The sequence below is a fragment of the Neoarius graeffei genome, chromosome 8 (genome assembly GCF_027579695.1).
Source record: "Neoarius graeffei isolate fNeoGra1 chromosome 8, fNeoGra1.pri, whole genome shotgun sequence".
Taxonomy (NCBI): Eukaryota; Metazoa; Chordata; class Actinopteri; order Siluriformes; family Ariidae; genus Neoarius; species Neoarius graeffei.
Genome location: NC_083576.1, coordinates 49,038,869 through 49,057,349, shown reverse-complemented (window position 1 = coordinate 49,057,349; position 18,481 = coordinate 49,038,869). Strand labels below are relative to the sequence as shown.

General features: G+C 40.2%; 1 protein-coding gene across 1 annotated transcript in view; it reads right to left on the bottom strand.

The window, feature by feature from the left end:
- Positions 1 to 17,869, bottom strand: part of kdrl (kinase insert domain receptor like) — a 79,322-nt gene extending 61,453 nt beyond the window's left edge. The window contains exons 1-2 of the mRNA XM_060927749.1: positions 17,327 to 17,869; positions 2,860 to 2,941 (exon numbers count right to left, since the gene is read on the bottom strand). Coding sequence (XP_060783732.1) covers positions 2,860 to 2,941; positions 17,327 to 17,396 — 152 coding nt within the window. The 5' untranslated portion in view covers positions 17,397 to 17,869. The remainder of the gene's footprint in view (positions 1 to 2,859; positions 2,942 to 17,326) is intronic.
- Positions 17,870 to 18,481: the final 612 nt, after the last annotated feature.

Below are 18,481 nucleotides of genomic sequence, written 5' to 3'. Positions count from 1 at the left end.
GAAAATATCACTAGCAGATACCAAAAACAACAACAACTGTGAAAGCATAACAGTTAAAAAGGTGCACATTGCTAATTCAGTCCAAATAGGAACTAATATAGAAGGTTATGGTCACATTACCAGCCTCATTGTTCAATTCCAACTTTTTTTCTCAGATCAAATTTGCTTATCTTGACAGTTCATATCCATAATTACAAGTCACCTGTATCTAACTGTAATGCGAATGTATCTGTCCTTCAAAATGACACGCATATGTATGCTGATACATTTTTGCACGAGTCGTCTGCATCACCACTGACAAAAAAAAGTCATAATTGTAAGACAACTCATGATATTAAAACTGACAAAATGAACACATTAGTAGCTAATGCATGCATCACATTTTGCTCTGGAGGACAGCAAACAATTCATCAGCTATACATGATCAGGTCAAGAAGGTGAAAAAAAAGCCAGACGGCTAGATTTTGCTGTTTTTGCAGCAATTGCTGGCATTGCTGCATCAAAAGATGTTTTGCCATGCAACCGGTACTGGCTGATGAAGGCAGCGCTCAGCACTTGTGTATGGGCAAAAAGACACATGAATTCCAATCTGACCATCCTCATTCATGTCACATGGCTATGAATCAGATACATATCTGATCTAGGACCACATATGAAAGTGACTCAAATCTGATTTGAAAAGATCAGATTTATGTGTCCACACTGCTCTGAAAACATCAAATCTGCGTCACATTAAGGTAAAAAATAAATAAATAAATAAATAAATAAATAAAATATTTATTTTTAAAAAAAACACCCAACCTCATATTTGAGTCACTTCCACCTGGTAATGTGAACATAGCCGAAGTGTCAAGGTAGAATTCACACGCCACACTGACAATGCTGCAATTTCTAACCCTTGGTATGTAACCGAATACGAATACATTTTGATTGAACAGATGTTCTAAACAGATATGAACAGGCCTACTGATTTTTTTTAAAGTTAGTGTGAAAAGGAGGTTTTTACTTTCATGCAATTTGGGTTTGAGCCAACCACACAAATAGGTGCACTATTCTGTACAAGGGTGGCATGGTGGTGTAGTGGTTACCACTGTCACCTCACAGCAAGAAGGTTCTGGGTTTGAGCCCAGTGGCTGGCGAGGGCCTTTCTGTGTGGAGTTTGCATGTTCTCCTTGTGTCTGTGTGGGTTTCCTCCGGGTGCTCCGGTTTCCCCCACAGTCCAAAGCCATGAAGGTTAGGCTAATTGGTGCTTCTAAATTGACCATAGGTGTGAATGTGAGTGTGAATGGTTGTCTGTGTCTATGTGTCAGCCCTGTGATGACCTAGTGACTTGTCCAGGGTGTACCCCGCCTCTCGCCCATAGTCAGCTGGGATAAGCAGTTACAGATAATGGATGGATATTCTTAAATGAATGCTCCACTGTTATTAAAAGACAATCTTTATGAAAAGGAACCCATCTAGACGAGCAGCATCACTGCATCCAAGCCTCACAGCAGATTCTAAGACTTTTCTAATTTTTTGAGAATCTAACAAAATCAAAAACTTAAAGTGAATATAATAAAATAGTATTCGACTGCAATGATCAGTAGTGCTCTGGTTTGGGAAAAACAACATTTCATTTTTTTAAAGATGGTTCCTTAGCTTACTCAGTCACATTAATTAATGGAAATAAACTTGCCAGGAAATTCCAGGAGGCCTCTGGATTGAGACCAGTCATGAACTTGAGTGAAGTAGCTGTAATTCAGGAACTATACAAATTCAGCAGGTATTGAATAAAATTATGTTCTGCAAATTGCCATTTGTTGTTACAATTTATGAATGAAAAGTCACCTAATTTCCCTGCATCCCTGTTTTTTTATGGTTTCCAGTATGTCAGGGGGTTCGCATAAAAAATACCTTCCATCTATGCTTCTGAATTAAATCCAAATATAGATAGCAGTCCAAATAATTGGAGTACTAAACAGATACAAATAATGGTACTGTGTTACATCCACAGTCCAAAAACATCAGCAGATTCCTGTATACATCTGGATATTCATAGCACTAATTTTTTAGCAACATATCTATTTTTAATGATCTAGAGATTTATTTTTAAGTGTTTTTTCAGTCTGCTCTGTTAATCTCATGCATTCTGATAAGTCTGACTTTCACATGGGAACATGCCTTTTCTTTGATGGTGTGTTCCCAGAAGAGCATCAAACATACCATGTCTGACATACCAAAGGACAAACAACATTTGTCCCTCGTAATGAGCCAGACAGAATGGACAAATCAGAGACACATGGCCTTGTAGGGAAGCGTCACACACGGCAGGCCCAGAGGGGTTAGCATTCCTGACATGATTGCAACATGATGCAAGTCTCCAGAAATATGTAATAAAAATGCATGTTTCAATTCACACCACTTCCACCTTTATACAGCAATTAGAATAATTTAACCAAATGAGACCATATTGATTGGTTCATGGAGTCGCAGAACGTGTAATGCCTTAGGCAGAAATACCATTCTTATCTGTTTTAATCTAAGTGCCGAGGGTAAATTAGGCTGAGATTTAAGAGCATTAAGAGTAAGCAGAGTCAGAAAAAAAATTTCTGGACTGACACCAACTATCCTTCTGAACTGGGCCTGATAATTCATTACTTCTGAAGCAATACAAGACACAAAAGTGATATGTTTGGATGTATCATCATTATTTTACCCTTAGTTTAAAAAAAAGTCCCACAGTTTTTGTGGATTCTGGAAAAAGAAAATTCTTTAGACATGACAGCATGCGGACATTTTTTTTATAGGAGTCGTAGTAGCAATAGAAATAAGATTTGGCGCTTTACAGGATATGTGTCGGAGATGAGAATACAATACCTGCAGATGAGTACGAGGGAGCCTCCAGCATGCCGCAGGTGTGTGTCTTCAGGAGGATGCAGCTGTGGGTCTAACACCATCCCTGCAGGAAGCATAACACAGCCAAGGCATTCAGTAATAGTATTTGTAATTATAAGGATAACTGCTCAAATTACTGAATTTTTCAGTTCAAACCAAGTCAGACCCAAATCTTCTGTGTGGGGTCACCTCTATCAGCACAAAATCAGAAACATCTTTTAAATCACCTTGTCAGTTGACCTTAGAGTATCTTTTTTCCTGTCACTTACATAACCACTTTAATGGAGTTGGTCCAGCCTTCTTGATGTGTTGTTATTATTATTTATGTGTGGAAGACAGAGAAGTATTGTTAAACTGAAGAATTGCACTTGGTGTGTGGTCAGTTAAAATAGCTGACGGGAAAATTGAGACATGCTGAGAAGAAGAAGAGTGTGCATGTGACAAATAAAGGCTTCTTCTTCTTCGAATTACAAAAATGTCTTCAGTTCCTAATGGGGATAACTATGAATCATAGTTTACCTCGCTCTCTTTCTCCTACCTACACATTCTCTCACTCCTTCCCCTCTATTCATAAAAGCTTCATCAAACTGAACCAAAATGTCTATAAACCTGACTTTCAACCACTGCACCCTACATTAGTCTTGCACACCTGCAAACACACAAAACCAATTAAATCTGTTCTGTGCATTGTTAAAATAAGTATAAAAGCACAGCTGCATTGGAAGAATGAACTTGCCCGCCAATGTTGCTACTTAATATGAACTTCCTCCCAGTCAGCTGGTCATCATTGTTGTTTTATGCTCCAAGGTTAGTTAAAGGGAAGGGATATTACTTGTATCACCACCTATCTCAGTTTCATACTGGCCCTCTCCACAAAACTCTTTAAACATGGCTACTGTATATCAGTATAACTTGCTCACCTAAAAGGTATCACTTTTTTTTTCAATTGCAAAGCATTTCAGTATTCCCTGACCACTTTTAAAGGGCTGATGACACGAACATGACTCTATGCAATTTCTTAAATAAACTATACAACATGGCAAACATGTTAGATTTCTGTTATAATTACGTGAAAAGAAGCTGTTGTTACGCAAATATCCAACTTTTAATTGCACAGCGCAAGAAAACTGGGTCCGTGGCTCGTGGCCATGTTGTGACGTAAGTGGAAGAACACGCTGCGGTTCACTGGCTGTCTACTCAATGGAAATGGCGCATGAAAACGCCGGTGAACTCTCTAGCTCTTCCTCTTCTGGGAGTCTAGAATTGTGTTGTGAGTGGGATAGATCGGAAGAATCAAGTGATGACGAACACGGGTGCATCCAACCGTATAGGTTTGAACCTGTTACTGTGCAATCTGAGAGCGACCCCGAGATGGACAGCGGACAGGCAGACAGCCCAGCATTGAACACCACAAGGTTGGATAACAAGGATTGGTAGGTCAACCCGTATTTGTTCAAAATGTTACGGAATCAATATTTTAATATTGTGTATTGTTGTCTTGCATGTGTAAACACTGCTTATACAGTATCATGTAAGCCGTATGCTACACTGAATACATAGTTCCTAATGGAGCATGCAAACGGCTAACATAATAAGCTTACGACTATGCCTGATCCGTGATACATTTAGGATAATATTGGCAGGCACGTCTTCTAGTTTATGGCTTCTTAGTTTTATCCTTGAATGAAGCAAAATATTTGATAACCTACATCAGCATAAGCAAATGACAATCTGTAGCCTACTTGTCTGGCTAAGTTAGCTTTCCCTCAGTGTTTGCTTTGAGAAACAAATTCTTTCAACTTGGCAATAAGAGACCACAATGCAAAGGCAAAATACTACAACTGCTACTACAAATCTGTCACATCAACAAACCAGCAAGTGAGGAGGACGACTAGGCGATATGATGCCCATACCCATAGATCAGTTTTTTTTGTATTAGTACTAAGAAGACGTAAACAAACCATCCAACACCATCGAAGACAGTGCAAGCTTTCACAAGCAAATACATGACTGATATCACACCGACATTATGATTACATTTATGATTATCATGAATGTGTACTCTATGATGTGTACTCTATGAGCGCTCTGGAGCAAGTCACTTCCAAGATGGCCGCGCAGACCGCATGGTTACTATTTTTAGCATCATGTCGGAGCACTCTATAGCTCTACGTACCTTTATCTTATGTCATTTCTCAACACATGTTCTGACAGGAGGACTGTCTTTGGAGGAGTCACCTTGTCCCAGGCGACTGCTGGATCCGGCATAGCTACTAGTAGACCCCCTCCGGAATACTGTAGGCACTGCTGATGGTAGCAGCACACGTTTGTGCTGAACTGAACACCCAAGAGATTCCTTTAAGCTGGGAAGGGTGTCAAAACAATCCAAATCGAAGTGTCCAGAGCACAGGACGGATGTTGGTGAGGGCTCCCACTTGTCACGAGTGCGCCTGACTTGCTTCACCCACTTCGCATGCAGCTCGGGATCTCTGGGAATAAACTTACCCCATCCTTGTGGGTTTTGGAGCAAAAGCCGGCAACACAACGTGAAGGCATAATAACTATATATATATATATATATATATATATATATATATATATATATATATATATATATATATGTATAATAATGTATAATAATAATACTAATAATGACAAACTGAACACCTCTCGCATCAACAACAAACTGGTAAGTGAGGAGGAAGATTCTTTCGCTGACGTCATATAGCCCCTCCTTCTCTTTCGTCTCCTGGGTGCTGCAGCCCCGTCAAATTTGCCCAAATAGCCGCGTTTTTTATCATAACTTGTAAAATAGGCGCCTTCGTGAATTAATATATGGATCATCGGGAATTACTTTTTATGTTATAAAACATCACCAAAGATGTCAAAAATGTGTCATCAGCCCTTTAATTGTGATCGTATTCCATGTCTAATTAAATTGTTGGACTATTTTTGTTAGTTTAGTAGTGTAGCTGTCATGCTATGCCATGTTTAAAAGCACAATAAAACCTGCAATACATGCATCATTAGGTGTCGGCAAAATTTGTGAAATGAGTAAAACTAAAATAAAATAGTAATACTGCAGCTTGCATCAGTAAAAAGTTTCGTTCCGATGTAAATACTCTAACTAATACCCCAGCTACATGGGGTCCATGTCATTTGTCATTTGTAATTTATTGCAGGATTTCCTATTAAAACACTGTGAAAAACATTCTCATTAAAGGTTAGAGTAGTACATGAGGCTGTAAGTGGGAACTGAGAGGGAAAGACCAGTAGCCAGAGTGTGACTATTTGATTTTGGTCCCCGCAATGAGCTGTGCAAGTAGCTTAAGTCTACATCATTCCTTTTTATTGGTGTCTTATGCACATGGACAGTGACACGCAAGCACACATTCTCTCTCCCATGAGTACATTCTCACAGATGTGGAACTGCACACATACACTGGTGAGAAACTCAGCACTTAAAGTCCACAAACTCTCAATGCTCATCCTCACAGCTGGTCTGTTCAGCAGGGCCCCCAACAGTACTTAAAAAAGTGTTCTTTCTTGTAAATTTCCATCATATCTGTCTCTCTGCACCCACATGCCCCCTTCTTCCACCCCCACCTGCCCCGACTCCTGCCCAGTGCTGACCTCAACAAGTAGCTTCGCCCCCTCTTCAACAACTGTGGTCTGCATTCCTCAGAACAGTGTCTGAAAAATGCCAGAAATAGAGTTTGCTGCGGTGCTTCAAGGAGCGTGCATCATGGTTCCCATAGAAGCCCATTAAAACTATGTAACAGGCATGGATATATGGAAATATAGTCTGGGTACATATGGAATGCAGGATTTAGCAAACTTGCTTGTGCTCCAGTTCCAGTCATTGTACTGCCACTTAAACAATTTGAGATTTGCCCAGGTACCTCTTTCTCTGTGGTTCTTCTTCTAGCTTTCTTCTTTAATTAAGTCCAATATACTGTATCATCCATCCATCCATTATCTGTAGCCGCTTATCCTGTTCTACAGGATCGCAGGCAAGCTGGAGCCTATCCCAGCTGACTACGGGCGAGAGGCGGGGTACACCCTGGACAAGTTGCCAGGTTATCGCAGGGATGACACAGAGACAAACAACCATTCACCCTCACATTCACACCTACGGTCAATTTAGAGCCACCAGTTAACCTAACCAGCATGTCTTTAGACTGTGGGGGAAACCGGAGTACCTGGAGGAAACCCACACAGACACGGGGAGAACATGCAAACTCCACACAGAAAGGCCCTCGCCAGCCACTGGGCTCAAACCCAGGACCTTCTTGCTGTGAGGCGACAGCGCTAACCACTACACCACCATGCCACCCATATACTGTATCATGAGAACAGGAAATGTTTGCTCCAATGGGGGTATTTTAGGAATTATTTCACAATGAAGCATTAAAGGCAAACAAATGACATTACTGACTTAAAAAAGATATAAACTGATTTGGAGTTAATTTGAGTAATCCAACAAACCAGATAAGACAAAGACCATCAGACAATCAAGTGGCTCAAACCAGTAGAACGTTACCTCAGCAATGTATTGAGAGTTGCGAAATGCATTACTTTTATGTATGTTTAGTCATGGGTTGTTTGTGTTTGATGAGGAAATTTCACCTAACAGCCCTGAAATTGCTAGGCATAATGTGCGGAATTCCCTTCACTGCAGTTAATCCAGGAATCCCTGTTCTTCCTTTCCACTCACTACATGATGCAGTGTGCCTGTAAAGGTGTCTCAGAGGAGGGAATCATTTCTGAGCACACACGCACACACACAATACAGAAGCACAGTTCCTGTAGCCTTGGCACAAGGTTCACCAACACTATGAACAAAAGCATTAAAAAAAATTAGAGGCCTCATGAAAGAAAAAGGGGTAAAAGATGAGTATAAACTGTTATGCCCTTAGATACTTCCCAGAGAATGACCGCCCTTATTTTGTTTACTGCTTATTAATTCTGCTGTTTTATCATTGTGTTTCAAGGGAATGAATATCTCTGAAGGTCACCAACCCATTGAGGTTTTAGTACTTAATGGCATGGCATTCATATCTTGATAAGAGTGAAAATGATCTGCCAAAACAGGAGAATGTTAGTACGTCTCACACACAAGCATAACTCAAGTTGTCCTTGTTCTGCCAAGCTGCAAGGTTAAGAAAACAGCAAAAAGAACAGACTTTTTATTATCTTGTATATCGGTCTTCAGAGACTGGGGAACTGTCTGTCTCGCCAATTTTTAGAAAAATGTAAGAAGAAAAACACATGGCCAAATAGTGCCATCATAGTCAGGTTTTACTAGTAATACCACTCAAATAAGGGGTTTAACAAAAAAAAATACATACGATATCCTTCAAAAGTGGAACAGAATCCCATAAGCTCTTATAATATGCACTAAATCTCACAGGATTTGCATTGACTGGTGAAGGATGTTCATCCTGAAATTGCAATATAAAGTATGAAAATTCATTATAACTGGCTCTGAAATTAACCTGTTTATCATAGTGCACAAAGGAAACTGGCATCATCCACAATATTTCGGACAATTATAAGGCATGCATGTGAAATAATAACTATTTTCACTGGTCCACTGCCTGCCACAATAACTCTCCAGTCAAACACTGGAAGGATCGAGAGATAGCCAACATTAACATGTTTCACAGACCATGTGTTGGCACCTGCCTCTCAGCTACAGATAGAGACACTGGAGATGCGTAGTCTGCTCACACATTCCACTCCACTATTGAAAGATGATCTGATTTTGCATTTGGCTGACCTCTATCTATGCTTCTCAGCCTCTTGTTCTAATGTACCACAGGTCTCCTCCACAGTGCACAAAGAAAGCCTTCTGACAGAAGAAACATGATCTAACATAAACAAGAAATACTACATCTGTGATTAAGACACAGGAAAGCAGTTAGCATCTGTCTTACTCAATTTAACATTTACTTGAATCTTTCATAATAGTTATTTCAGTGAAATCCAAATAAGCTATATTGTAAATTATCCATTTCTAGTAATTGTAATTTATGCATTTGTTCTGCTTGGGCTCTCATGCAGCTATGGTATTTTAGTAATAGATCATAGCAACAAAACATAAATAGGCTGTTGCAAAATTAATCTCCGTTTGAATATGGAAAATGGCACAATAAAGTACAACATTGCATCCATCCATCTATCCACCCATTATCTATAATTCTTATCTGTCAGGGTGAGAGGTGGGGGTACACCCTGGGCAGGTTGCTAATCTATCGCAGGGTTTACAGCATTACATAAAATGCTTGACATATTTTGTGATGTTCCTTGCCAATAAGCTCACTTTGGCCTATGACAGTCCGCACCAGCTGAGTGAAGCGCTTGAAATGATGTCTGTTAAAAAAAAATTATTTGTAGTTTATCCTATGATCCTTTTTGTCTGCATGTGCAGTTACAAACAGTGTATTTCATCAAACTGGCCATAACTCATGATTAACAGAATTAACCAGGTGGAGTTTATTTTTATATTATAACTATGCTATTAATAAACAAATGCACTACATAGTGCAATTCATGGTGCAATTTTTTAATGGTTGGTAACCCTGACCCAGACTTGCAGTACTTGAGTCCAACTTCTGCCCTAATTTTAAGGACTCGTGACTCAACTTGGACTTGAGCACTGATGGCTCGGACTTGTAAATTGGAGACGAGGACTCAGATTTTTTTTATTTACTTTTTGTAACATGCCATAATAATTTGGCATAAGATATTTATATCTACATTAATTTTGTACTAATTTCATGCAAGAGTGTCATACCTGTGCGCCTTGGCGCGTGCATCAGATAGACTCTCGAGCGTGCTCTGGACAGTGCGCATGACAAGCAGACTCTTGCATGCGCACCGTAAACGACTCGTACCCGCACAGGATTAAGGCGCAATCAGCGCCCTGATTCCAAAAAAGTTGGGACAAAGTACAAATTGTAAATAAAAATGGAATGCAATAATTTACAAATCTCAAAAACTGATATTGTATTCACAATAGAACATAGACAACATATCAAATGTCGAAAGTGAGACATTCTGAAATTTCATGCCAAATATTGGCTCATTTGAAATTTCATGACAGCAACACATCCCAAAAAAGTTGGGACAGGGGCAATAAGAGGCTGGAAAAGTTAAAGGTACAAAAAAGAAACAGCTGGAGGACCAAATTGCAACTCATTAGGTCAATTGGCAATAGGTCATTAACATGACTGGGTATAAAAAGAGCATCTTGGAGTGGCAGCGGCTCTCAGAAGTAAAGATGGGAAGAGGATCACCAATCCCCCTAATTCTGCACCGACAAATAGTGGAGCAATATCAAAAAGGAGTTCGACAGTGTAAAATTGCAAAGAGTTTGAACATACAGTGGTGCTTGAAAGTTTGTGAACCCTTTAGAATTTTCTATATTTCTGCATACATATGACCTAAAACATCATCAGATTTTCACACAAGTCCTAAAAGTAGATAAAGAGAACCCAGTTAAACAAATGAGACAAAAATATTATACTTGGTCATTTATTTATTGAGGAAAATGATCCAATATTACATATCTGTGAGTGGCAAAAGTATGTGAACCTTTGCTTTCAGTATCTGGTGTGACCCTCTTGTGCAGCAATAACTGCAACTAAACGTTTCCAGTAACTGTTGATCAGTCCTGCACACCGGCTTGGAGGAATTTTAGCCCATTCCTCCGTACAGAACAGCTTCAACTCTGGGATGTTGGTGGGTTTCCTCACATGAACTGCTCGCTTCAGGTCCTTCCACAAAATTTCGATTGGATTAAGGTCAGGACTTTGACTTGGCCATTCCAAAACATTAACTTTATTCTTCTTTAACCATTCTTTGGTAGAATGACTTGTGTGCTTAAGGTCGTTGTCTTGCTGTATGACCCACCTTCTCTTGAGATTCAGTTCATGGACAGATGTCCTGACAGTTTCCTTTAGAATTCGCTGGTATAATTCAGAATTCATTGTTCCATCAATGATGGCAAGCCGTCCTGGCCCAGATGCAGCAAAACAGGCCCAAACCATGGTACTACCACTACCATGTTTCACAGATGGGATAAGGTTCTTATGCTGGAATGCAGTGTTTTCCTTTCTCCAAACATAACACTTCTCATTTAAACCAAAAAGTTCTATTTTGGTCTCATCTGTCCACAAAACATTTTTACAATAACCTTCTGGCTTGTCCACATGATCTTTGGCAAACTGCAGACGAGCAGCAATGTTCTTTTTGGAGAGCAGTGGCTTTCTCCTTGCAACCCTGCCATGCACACCATTGTTGTTCAGTGTTCTCCTGATGGTGGACTCATGAACATTAACATTAGCCAATGTGAGAGAGGCCTTCAGTTGCTTAGAAGTTACCCTGGGGTCCTTTGTGACCTCGCCGACTATTACACGCCTTGCTCTTGGAGTGATCTTTGTTGGTCGACCACTCCTGGGGAGGGTAACAATGGTCTTGAATTTCCTCCATTTGTATACAATCTGTCTGATTGTGGATTGGTGGAGTCCAAACTCTTTAGAGATGGTTTTGTAACCTTTTCCTGCCTGATGAGCACCAACAACACTTTTTCTGAGGCCCTCAGAAATCTCCTTTGTTTGTGGCATGATACACTTCCACAAACATGTGTTGTGAAGATCAGACTTTGATAGATCCCTGTTCTTTAAATAAAACAGGGTGCCCCCACTCACACCTGATTATCATCCCACTGATTGAAAACACCTGACTGTAATTTCACCTTCAAATTAACTGCTAATCCTAGAGGTTCACATACTTTTGCCACTCACAGATATGTAATATTGGATCATTTTCCTCAATAAATAAATGACCAAGTATAATATTTTTGTCTCATTTGTTTAACTGGGTTCTCTTTATCTACTTTTAGGACTTGTGTGAAAATCTGATGATGTTTTAGGTCATATTTATGCAGAAATATAGAAAATTCTAAAGGGTTCCCAAACTTTCAAGCACCACTGTATCATCATCTACAGTGCATAATATCATCAAAAGATTCAGAGAATCTGGAAGAATCTCTGTGCGTAAGGGTCAAGGCTGGAAAACCACACTGGGTGCCCGTGATCTTCAGGCCCTTAGATGCCATTGCATCACATACAGGCATGCTTCTGTATTGGAAATCACAAAATGGGCTCAGGAATATTTCCAGAGAACATTATCTGTGAACACAATTCACCGTGCCATCCGCCGTTGCCAGCTAAAACTCTATAGTTCAAAGAAGAAGCCGTATCTTAACATGATCCAGAAGCGCAGACGTCTTCTCTGGGCCAAGGCTCATTTAAAATGGACTGTGGCAAAGTGGAAAACTGTTCTGTGGTCAGACGAATCAAAATTTGAAGTTCTTTATGGAAATCAGGGATGCCATGTCATTCGGACTAAAGAGGAGAAGGACGACCCAAGTTGTTATCAGCGCTCAGTTCAGAAGCCTGCATCTCTGATGGTATGGGGTTGCATTAGTGCGTGTGGCATGGGCAGCTTACACATCTGGAAAGACACCATCAATGCTGAAAGGTATATCCAGGTTCTAGAGCAACATATGCTCCCATCCAGACGACGTCTCTTTCAGGGAAGACCTTGCATTTTCCAACATGACAATGCCAAACCACATACTGCATCAATTACAGCATCATGGCTACGTAGAAGAAGGGTCCGGGTACTGAACTGGCCAGCCTGCAGTCCAGATCTTTCACCCATAGAAAACATTTGGCGTATCATAAAACGGAAGATACGACAAAAAAGACCTAAGGTAGTTGAGCAACTAGAATCCTACATTAGACAAGAATGGGTTAACATTCCTATCCCTAAACTTGAGCAACTTGTCTCCTCAGTCCCCAGACGTTTACAGACTGTTGTAAAGAGAAAAGGGGATGTCTCACAGTGGTAAACATGGCCTTGTCCCAACTTTTTTGAGATGTGTTGTTGTCATGAAATTTAAAATCACCTAATTTTTCTCTTTAAATGATACATTTTCTCAGTTTAAACATTTGATATGTCATCTATGTTCTATTCTGAATAAAATATGGAATTTTGAAACTTCCACATCATTGCATTCCGTTTTTATTTACAATTTATACTTTGTCCCAACTTTTTTGGAATCGGGGTTGTATATAAAAACTATGAAAACACACTTACTTTGCGAAGTATTGAGTTGCATTGCTGACACATTACCAAGCCTTATTTCCTTGTTTGGTTTCCTGATCCCTGATTTCCTGTTTCTTGTCTTTGATTATGCAGAGTCTACGACAGACTGTGCCTCGCTCGACCTATTGCCTGTTTCACCGTTTTACGATTTTGCCTGCCATTCTGGATTGTTTACCTGTCTTCACTTGTATTAATAAACATACCTTCCGCACTTACATCCGTCTCCCAACCATCTCTGACAGAATACTTCACACTCCTTGATAAAGAGAATGCATATTCACCTGTTCATACGTCATGTTCAGGAACAAACTAATGTTAATGGCGCTGAAACAGCCACCGCCAAATGGTGCGGTTGGAGTCTTGTTCTCGGACTTGACTCGGATCAATAGCGGACTCAACCCAAATTTTTTTTTAATGACTTGGACTGGACTCGGACAATGGGGACTCGAGACTGGACTCGGACTCGAGGTTTAGTGACTCGACTACAACACTGCCCTGAACATAGTGGCCATTTAAAAATTCAAAATACACTTTGATAGGGATTACATATGTACTTCTGGTGACGCCAGCTGCTAGACATGTTAAATCATTACAGTGAGAGACTATATTGTCTCAGGTGCTGGAGAGTGTCTGAAAATGGGAAGTCAAATTTCACCTTCAAGTATAAAAGAAACCTATTAGAAATGGTCCCTAAGCAATAACTATACTAATTAAGCCGATTCTATTAATGCCCTACTTAGATTAGATTAGATTAGATTAGATTAGATTAGATTAGATTAGATTAGATTAGATTAGATTAGATTAGATAAAACTTTATTGATCCCTTTTGGGCGGGTTCCCTCAGGGAAATTAAGAATTGCTGCTAAAACTGCTAAATTGCTAAATGTTCAATGAGGAAAATCTAAGTCAGATTTTGTCTACTTCTTCGATCTTAATGAACAATCAAGGTGATGAGTAATACACAAAGAATTCTGTTCCTCCAATGACTCATTTACAGTAAATAGCAGTTGAGAAGGAACACTTTATCATGTGTTCAATATTTAATGTTCAATTGCTGTAACCATTCTAGTAACTATTTAAGTATTTTAGCAAAATACACTGTACATTTTATCTAATCACAAAAATAAAAGCAATTATTTGAAATACATTTAAAAAAAAACTTGAACATAGGCTTAAGGATAAGGCTTTTGATCCACCTTAACCCTGACCAGGATAAAGCAGTTAGTAAGGGTGAATGAATGAAAGAATGAATTATTTTACACATTTAAGTCATGAAAATATTTCAATAGTTTAATTATGTTCATGAAATAAATCTCTACTGCACTGCAAAAAAAAGGGGAGGGGGTGTTAAATATAGAAACAAGACTACACCTGCCACCTTAGAAATGTGAGTAAACTTAATTTGAAGATAATCTTTGTTTCAACTTCCAAACAGTCAAGACAAGGTGACTACTTTCATTTTTGAAAGCTTATAAACTTGAGTTCAAGATCCAAAATTTGTTATGAATTCAAAATGCATGCCTGCAAATGTTTTGAGGACCACTAATTTATTCAAAAAGAAGTAGAACATTTCATCATACATACACTTGTGAAATTCCTCTCTGCATTTAACCCATCTGAAGCAGTGAACACACAAGCACACACATATGACCAATGAGCACACATACATATCCAGAGCAATGGGTCGCCAGGCTACAGTGCCCGGGGAGCAGTTGGGGGTTAGGTGCCTCAGTCAAGGGCACCTCAGCCTTAGGCCACCCCATATATATATATTTTTTTTTTTAGATTTTTTGGGGGGCTTTTTCCACCTTTATTGGATAGGACAGTGTAGAGACAGGAAATGAGTGGGAGAGAGACAGGGAGGGATCGGGAAATTACCTCGGGTCGGAATTGAACCCGGGTCCCTGGATTTATGGTATGGCGCCTTATCCACCTGAGCCACGACGCCCCAGGCCGCCCCATATTAACCTAACCACATGTCTTTGAACTGTGGGGGAAATCGGAACACCAGGAGGAAACCCACGCAGACACGAGGAGAACATGCAAACTCCACACAGAAAGGCCCCCATCGGTTGCTGGGCTCGAACCCAGAACCTTCTTACTGTGACGCAATAGTGCTAACCGCTTACACCATCGTGCCACCCAGTTGTGTGACAAACACAAAACAAAGCCATCAGATTCTAGCTGCCTTATCGAAGTATACTATTAAGACTCACAGATAACTTTATATCTACTGATCCTTCCAAATGTCCAGTCTATTACCACAGTATTTTGGAAAACAGTGTATTGAATGCTCACTCCATATGCAACACAACCACAAGACAGCTATACATATTTATTGAAATCCATGAGAGCATTTCATAGAGCAGAAACATGGTGCTTGGTTTAAATTATTTAGCTAAGAAATGTTGATTTGTCAAAAAAATTCCATTTAGTTTTTAATACTTTCTTTACGTTCAGCCGAAAGTTGTGAACAGCTCCTTCATGCCTTAAACAGTCGCTTTGACTGATTTTTTTTAAATTACATATTTGGTAGAAACAATGCATTTTAGGATTTCAGAAAACAATGGCATACCTCTTCATACCCAGGCATTGTATGAGGGAGTTCAGTTATATTTACAGTTAACTGGGTATGCAAGAAGCTTGGGGAAGGAATCTTTATTCAGGTAGTGTGTCACATTTCCCTGACCTCTGTAAGCTAGAACAATTCCAGGGTGCCTCCTGCCTCTCCATCCACTTCCTCCATGTGTGTTTCCCACGCTCGCCATGTGGGCAGTGAAGGAAATCTACATGGAAACCTTGTAGACAAAGCATGAGGACCAAAATGGCTACAGGTGGGAGGAGTAGTATTTCCTCTGTTTGGATCAAAGTAGGGATCCTCTTTTTGTTTGGATATTAAGAGGAAGACATGTATCTGCAGCATCTTAAGCAACATCCACCCTTTATATTCATATTTATTTGTAGGCTCAGGGAGCCGGACAGGCAAGCAACCATGTATCAACTATGTCATGTTCTCCTGGAAACCCCTGGAAAGGTATTCCACTCAATCCTACAGTTTTGGGTTCAACTTCATCCTGAAAACAAAGACATTTTCAATGCATGTTGGCCTACTGTGGATGTCAAACAATGTAGAATGTTCACTAAATAGAACAAGCCAAGTCAAAGCCCTTTTCACACGAGAATCTGGTCTTCCCAGGCAGTCTCCTGTCCCAGTACTAACCAACTCTTTAAGGCATATGGGTGCAGCGCCGATCTCCGTTTCAGTAGCCCTCGGCCTCTCACCTATGCAGCTGGGGTTACAGTGGGGTTCTAGTCCTCTGGTAACCGCAAGAGTTTGACTCCCTACTCACATCTGTATTGCAGCGTGCCTTGCCAGACAGTAGTAGGTACCTTTTTTATGATGGTCTTTGGTATGACCCGACTGCGAGTAGATCTCACGATTTCCCGGTCAAGAGGCGGACACGCTATAGCAATGGCTATAACAGACATTTCTCTGTCTGTTAACAATGGCTAACAAAGCTATAAAGGTGTAAGAGATTGGCCCAGGCCACCTTACCCTATACCAGCTTTCTGGACCTCCAGACCTTTCTGGATCACAGCTTAAGATGCTGTGATCCATTTGGGATTTATGTACGTTCACTTGTTCTATTACAGCTCGCGGTAATAGAACAAGTGAACGTACATAAATCCCAAATGGATCATAGTGCCAGTATATACTACTTATAGACTTTCTTGAGCTGAGACTCAGTGTCCACTGTTTAAGGATTTCTGATATTGGCACATTATGTGACATGAGAGTCAAACCACGTTTGGAGGATGGACAAGTTAACTACTGAACATTTATTCACCCAGTCACTTACAGCCAAAGCAAACTAGAGCGCCAGCAAAGGTATAAAACTGGCAGTTTGATGGCTTTCTCAAAGCTGAGCAGGTAGGTACACCAAGTCATTAAAGCTCAGAATCAGTGCTTTGCTGGGACTAAACTCCCTCCTGTGCAATAAAATGGAACTGCATTACTCGACAGTGCTCATCCAAACAGCTATAAAGTTACACAGGTGCCAAAGCAGAGACCTTGATGCGCTTCAGTGTATATCCAAGGGACTGTTTATTCTCAGTATTAATGAACACTTCAGATTTCTTTCAATCACTAGTCTACCACATCTCTGATATTATTTTCAGTAGAAAGTAAAAAAAAAAAAAAAAATCCGAAACACACACACACACACACAGGATAAATGAGAGATGATGAATTTAAAAGATGAGTGCTTACCATTTCCTGGCATCAAACAATGAAAAAGCACAGCTATGAAAGCCGCACTTTCTTTGGGAGTCATTTTCATTCAGTGTGTTCAGTCGAGAAGGTGTCGGCACTCTACAGTATCACTCAGTCCAAGGAAAAAGAGACTCAAACTCAAAAGCAGCTCAAACTCCTTCCAGCTTATGGTTCAAACTGTGGACGCTCCTCCTTTCAGTGGAGAAAAATCAATTAATGTTATTGTTCAGTAGAGATCCCTGTGATAAGAACACACTTGCATAAAGTTCAAAGTATCAAATCCGATGAGATGCATCCCATAAAACAAACAACCGTCCCGAACACATGCAGAAGAAGAGCCTCGCGCGCAGGTGCGAAGGTTTTGAGTTTTTTCCCTTAAAAGTGTCTGAACAAATCTGGGGGAAAGAATATACTGAAACTTCGAATAGAATAGCCTCACAAGTCCCAGGTTTAAAGATCAATATCGAGATAAAGGATTCGAGTTTAAATGAAGCTTTGAACTATGCCGCCCGCTCAGGACAGAGGCGCTGCTGTCAGCTGCTTCGGCCGCGCGCGCGCTTCTAGGCTTTATAGAATGCACGACGCAACGTCACTAGTGAACTTGGAGCGCATGGTGCTGCATCTGTGGCCAAACTCACATCAGCTTCATGCAGAGCATTTTTTAACATACTGGTGCATCTCAGAAAATTAGAATACCATGAAAAAGTTCCCTTTTTTTTCATAATTTAATTCAAAAAGGTAAACTTTCATATATTCTATATTCATTACATGTAAAGTGAAATATTTAAAGCCTTTTTTGTTTTAATTTTGATGATTATGGCTTATAGCTCATGAAAATCAGAAATCCAGTATCTGAAATTATTAGAATATTCCCCAAGATCTCATCTCATCTCATTATCTCTAGCCGCTTTATCCTTCTACAGGGTCGCAGGCAAGCTGGAGCCTATCCCAGCTGACTACGGGCGAAAGGCGGGGTACACCCTGGACAAGTCGCCAGGTCATCACAGGGCTGACACATAGACACAGACAACCATTCACACTCACATTCACACCTACGGTCAATTTAGAGTCACCAGTTAATCTAACCTGCATGTCTTTGGACTGTGGGGGAAACCGGAGCACCCGGAGGAAACCCACGCAGACACGGGGAGA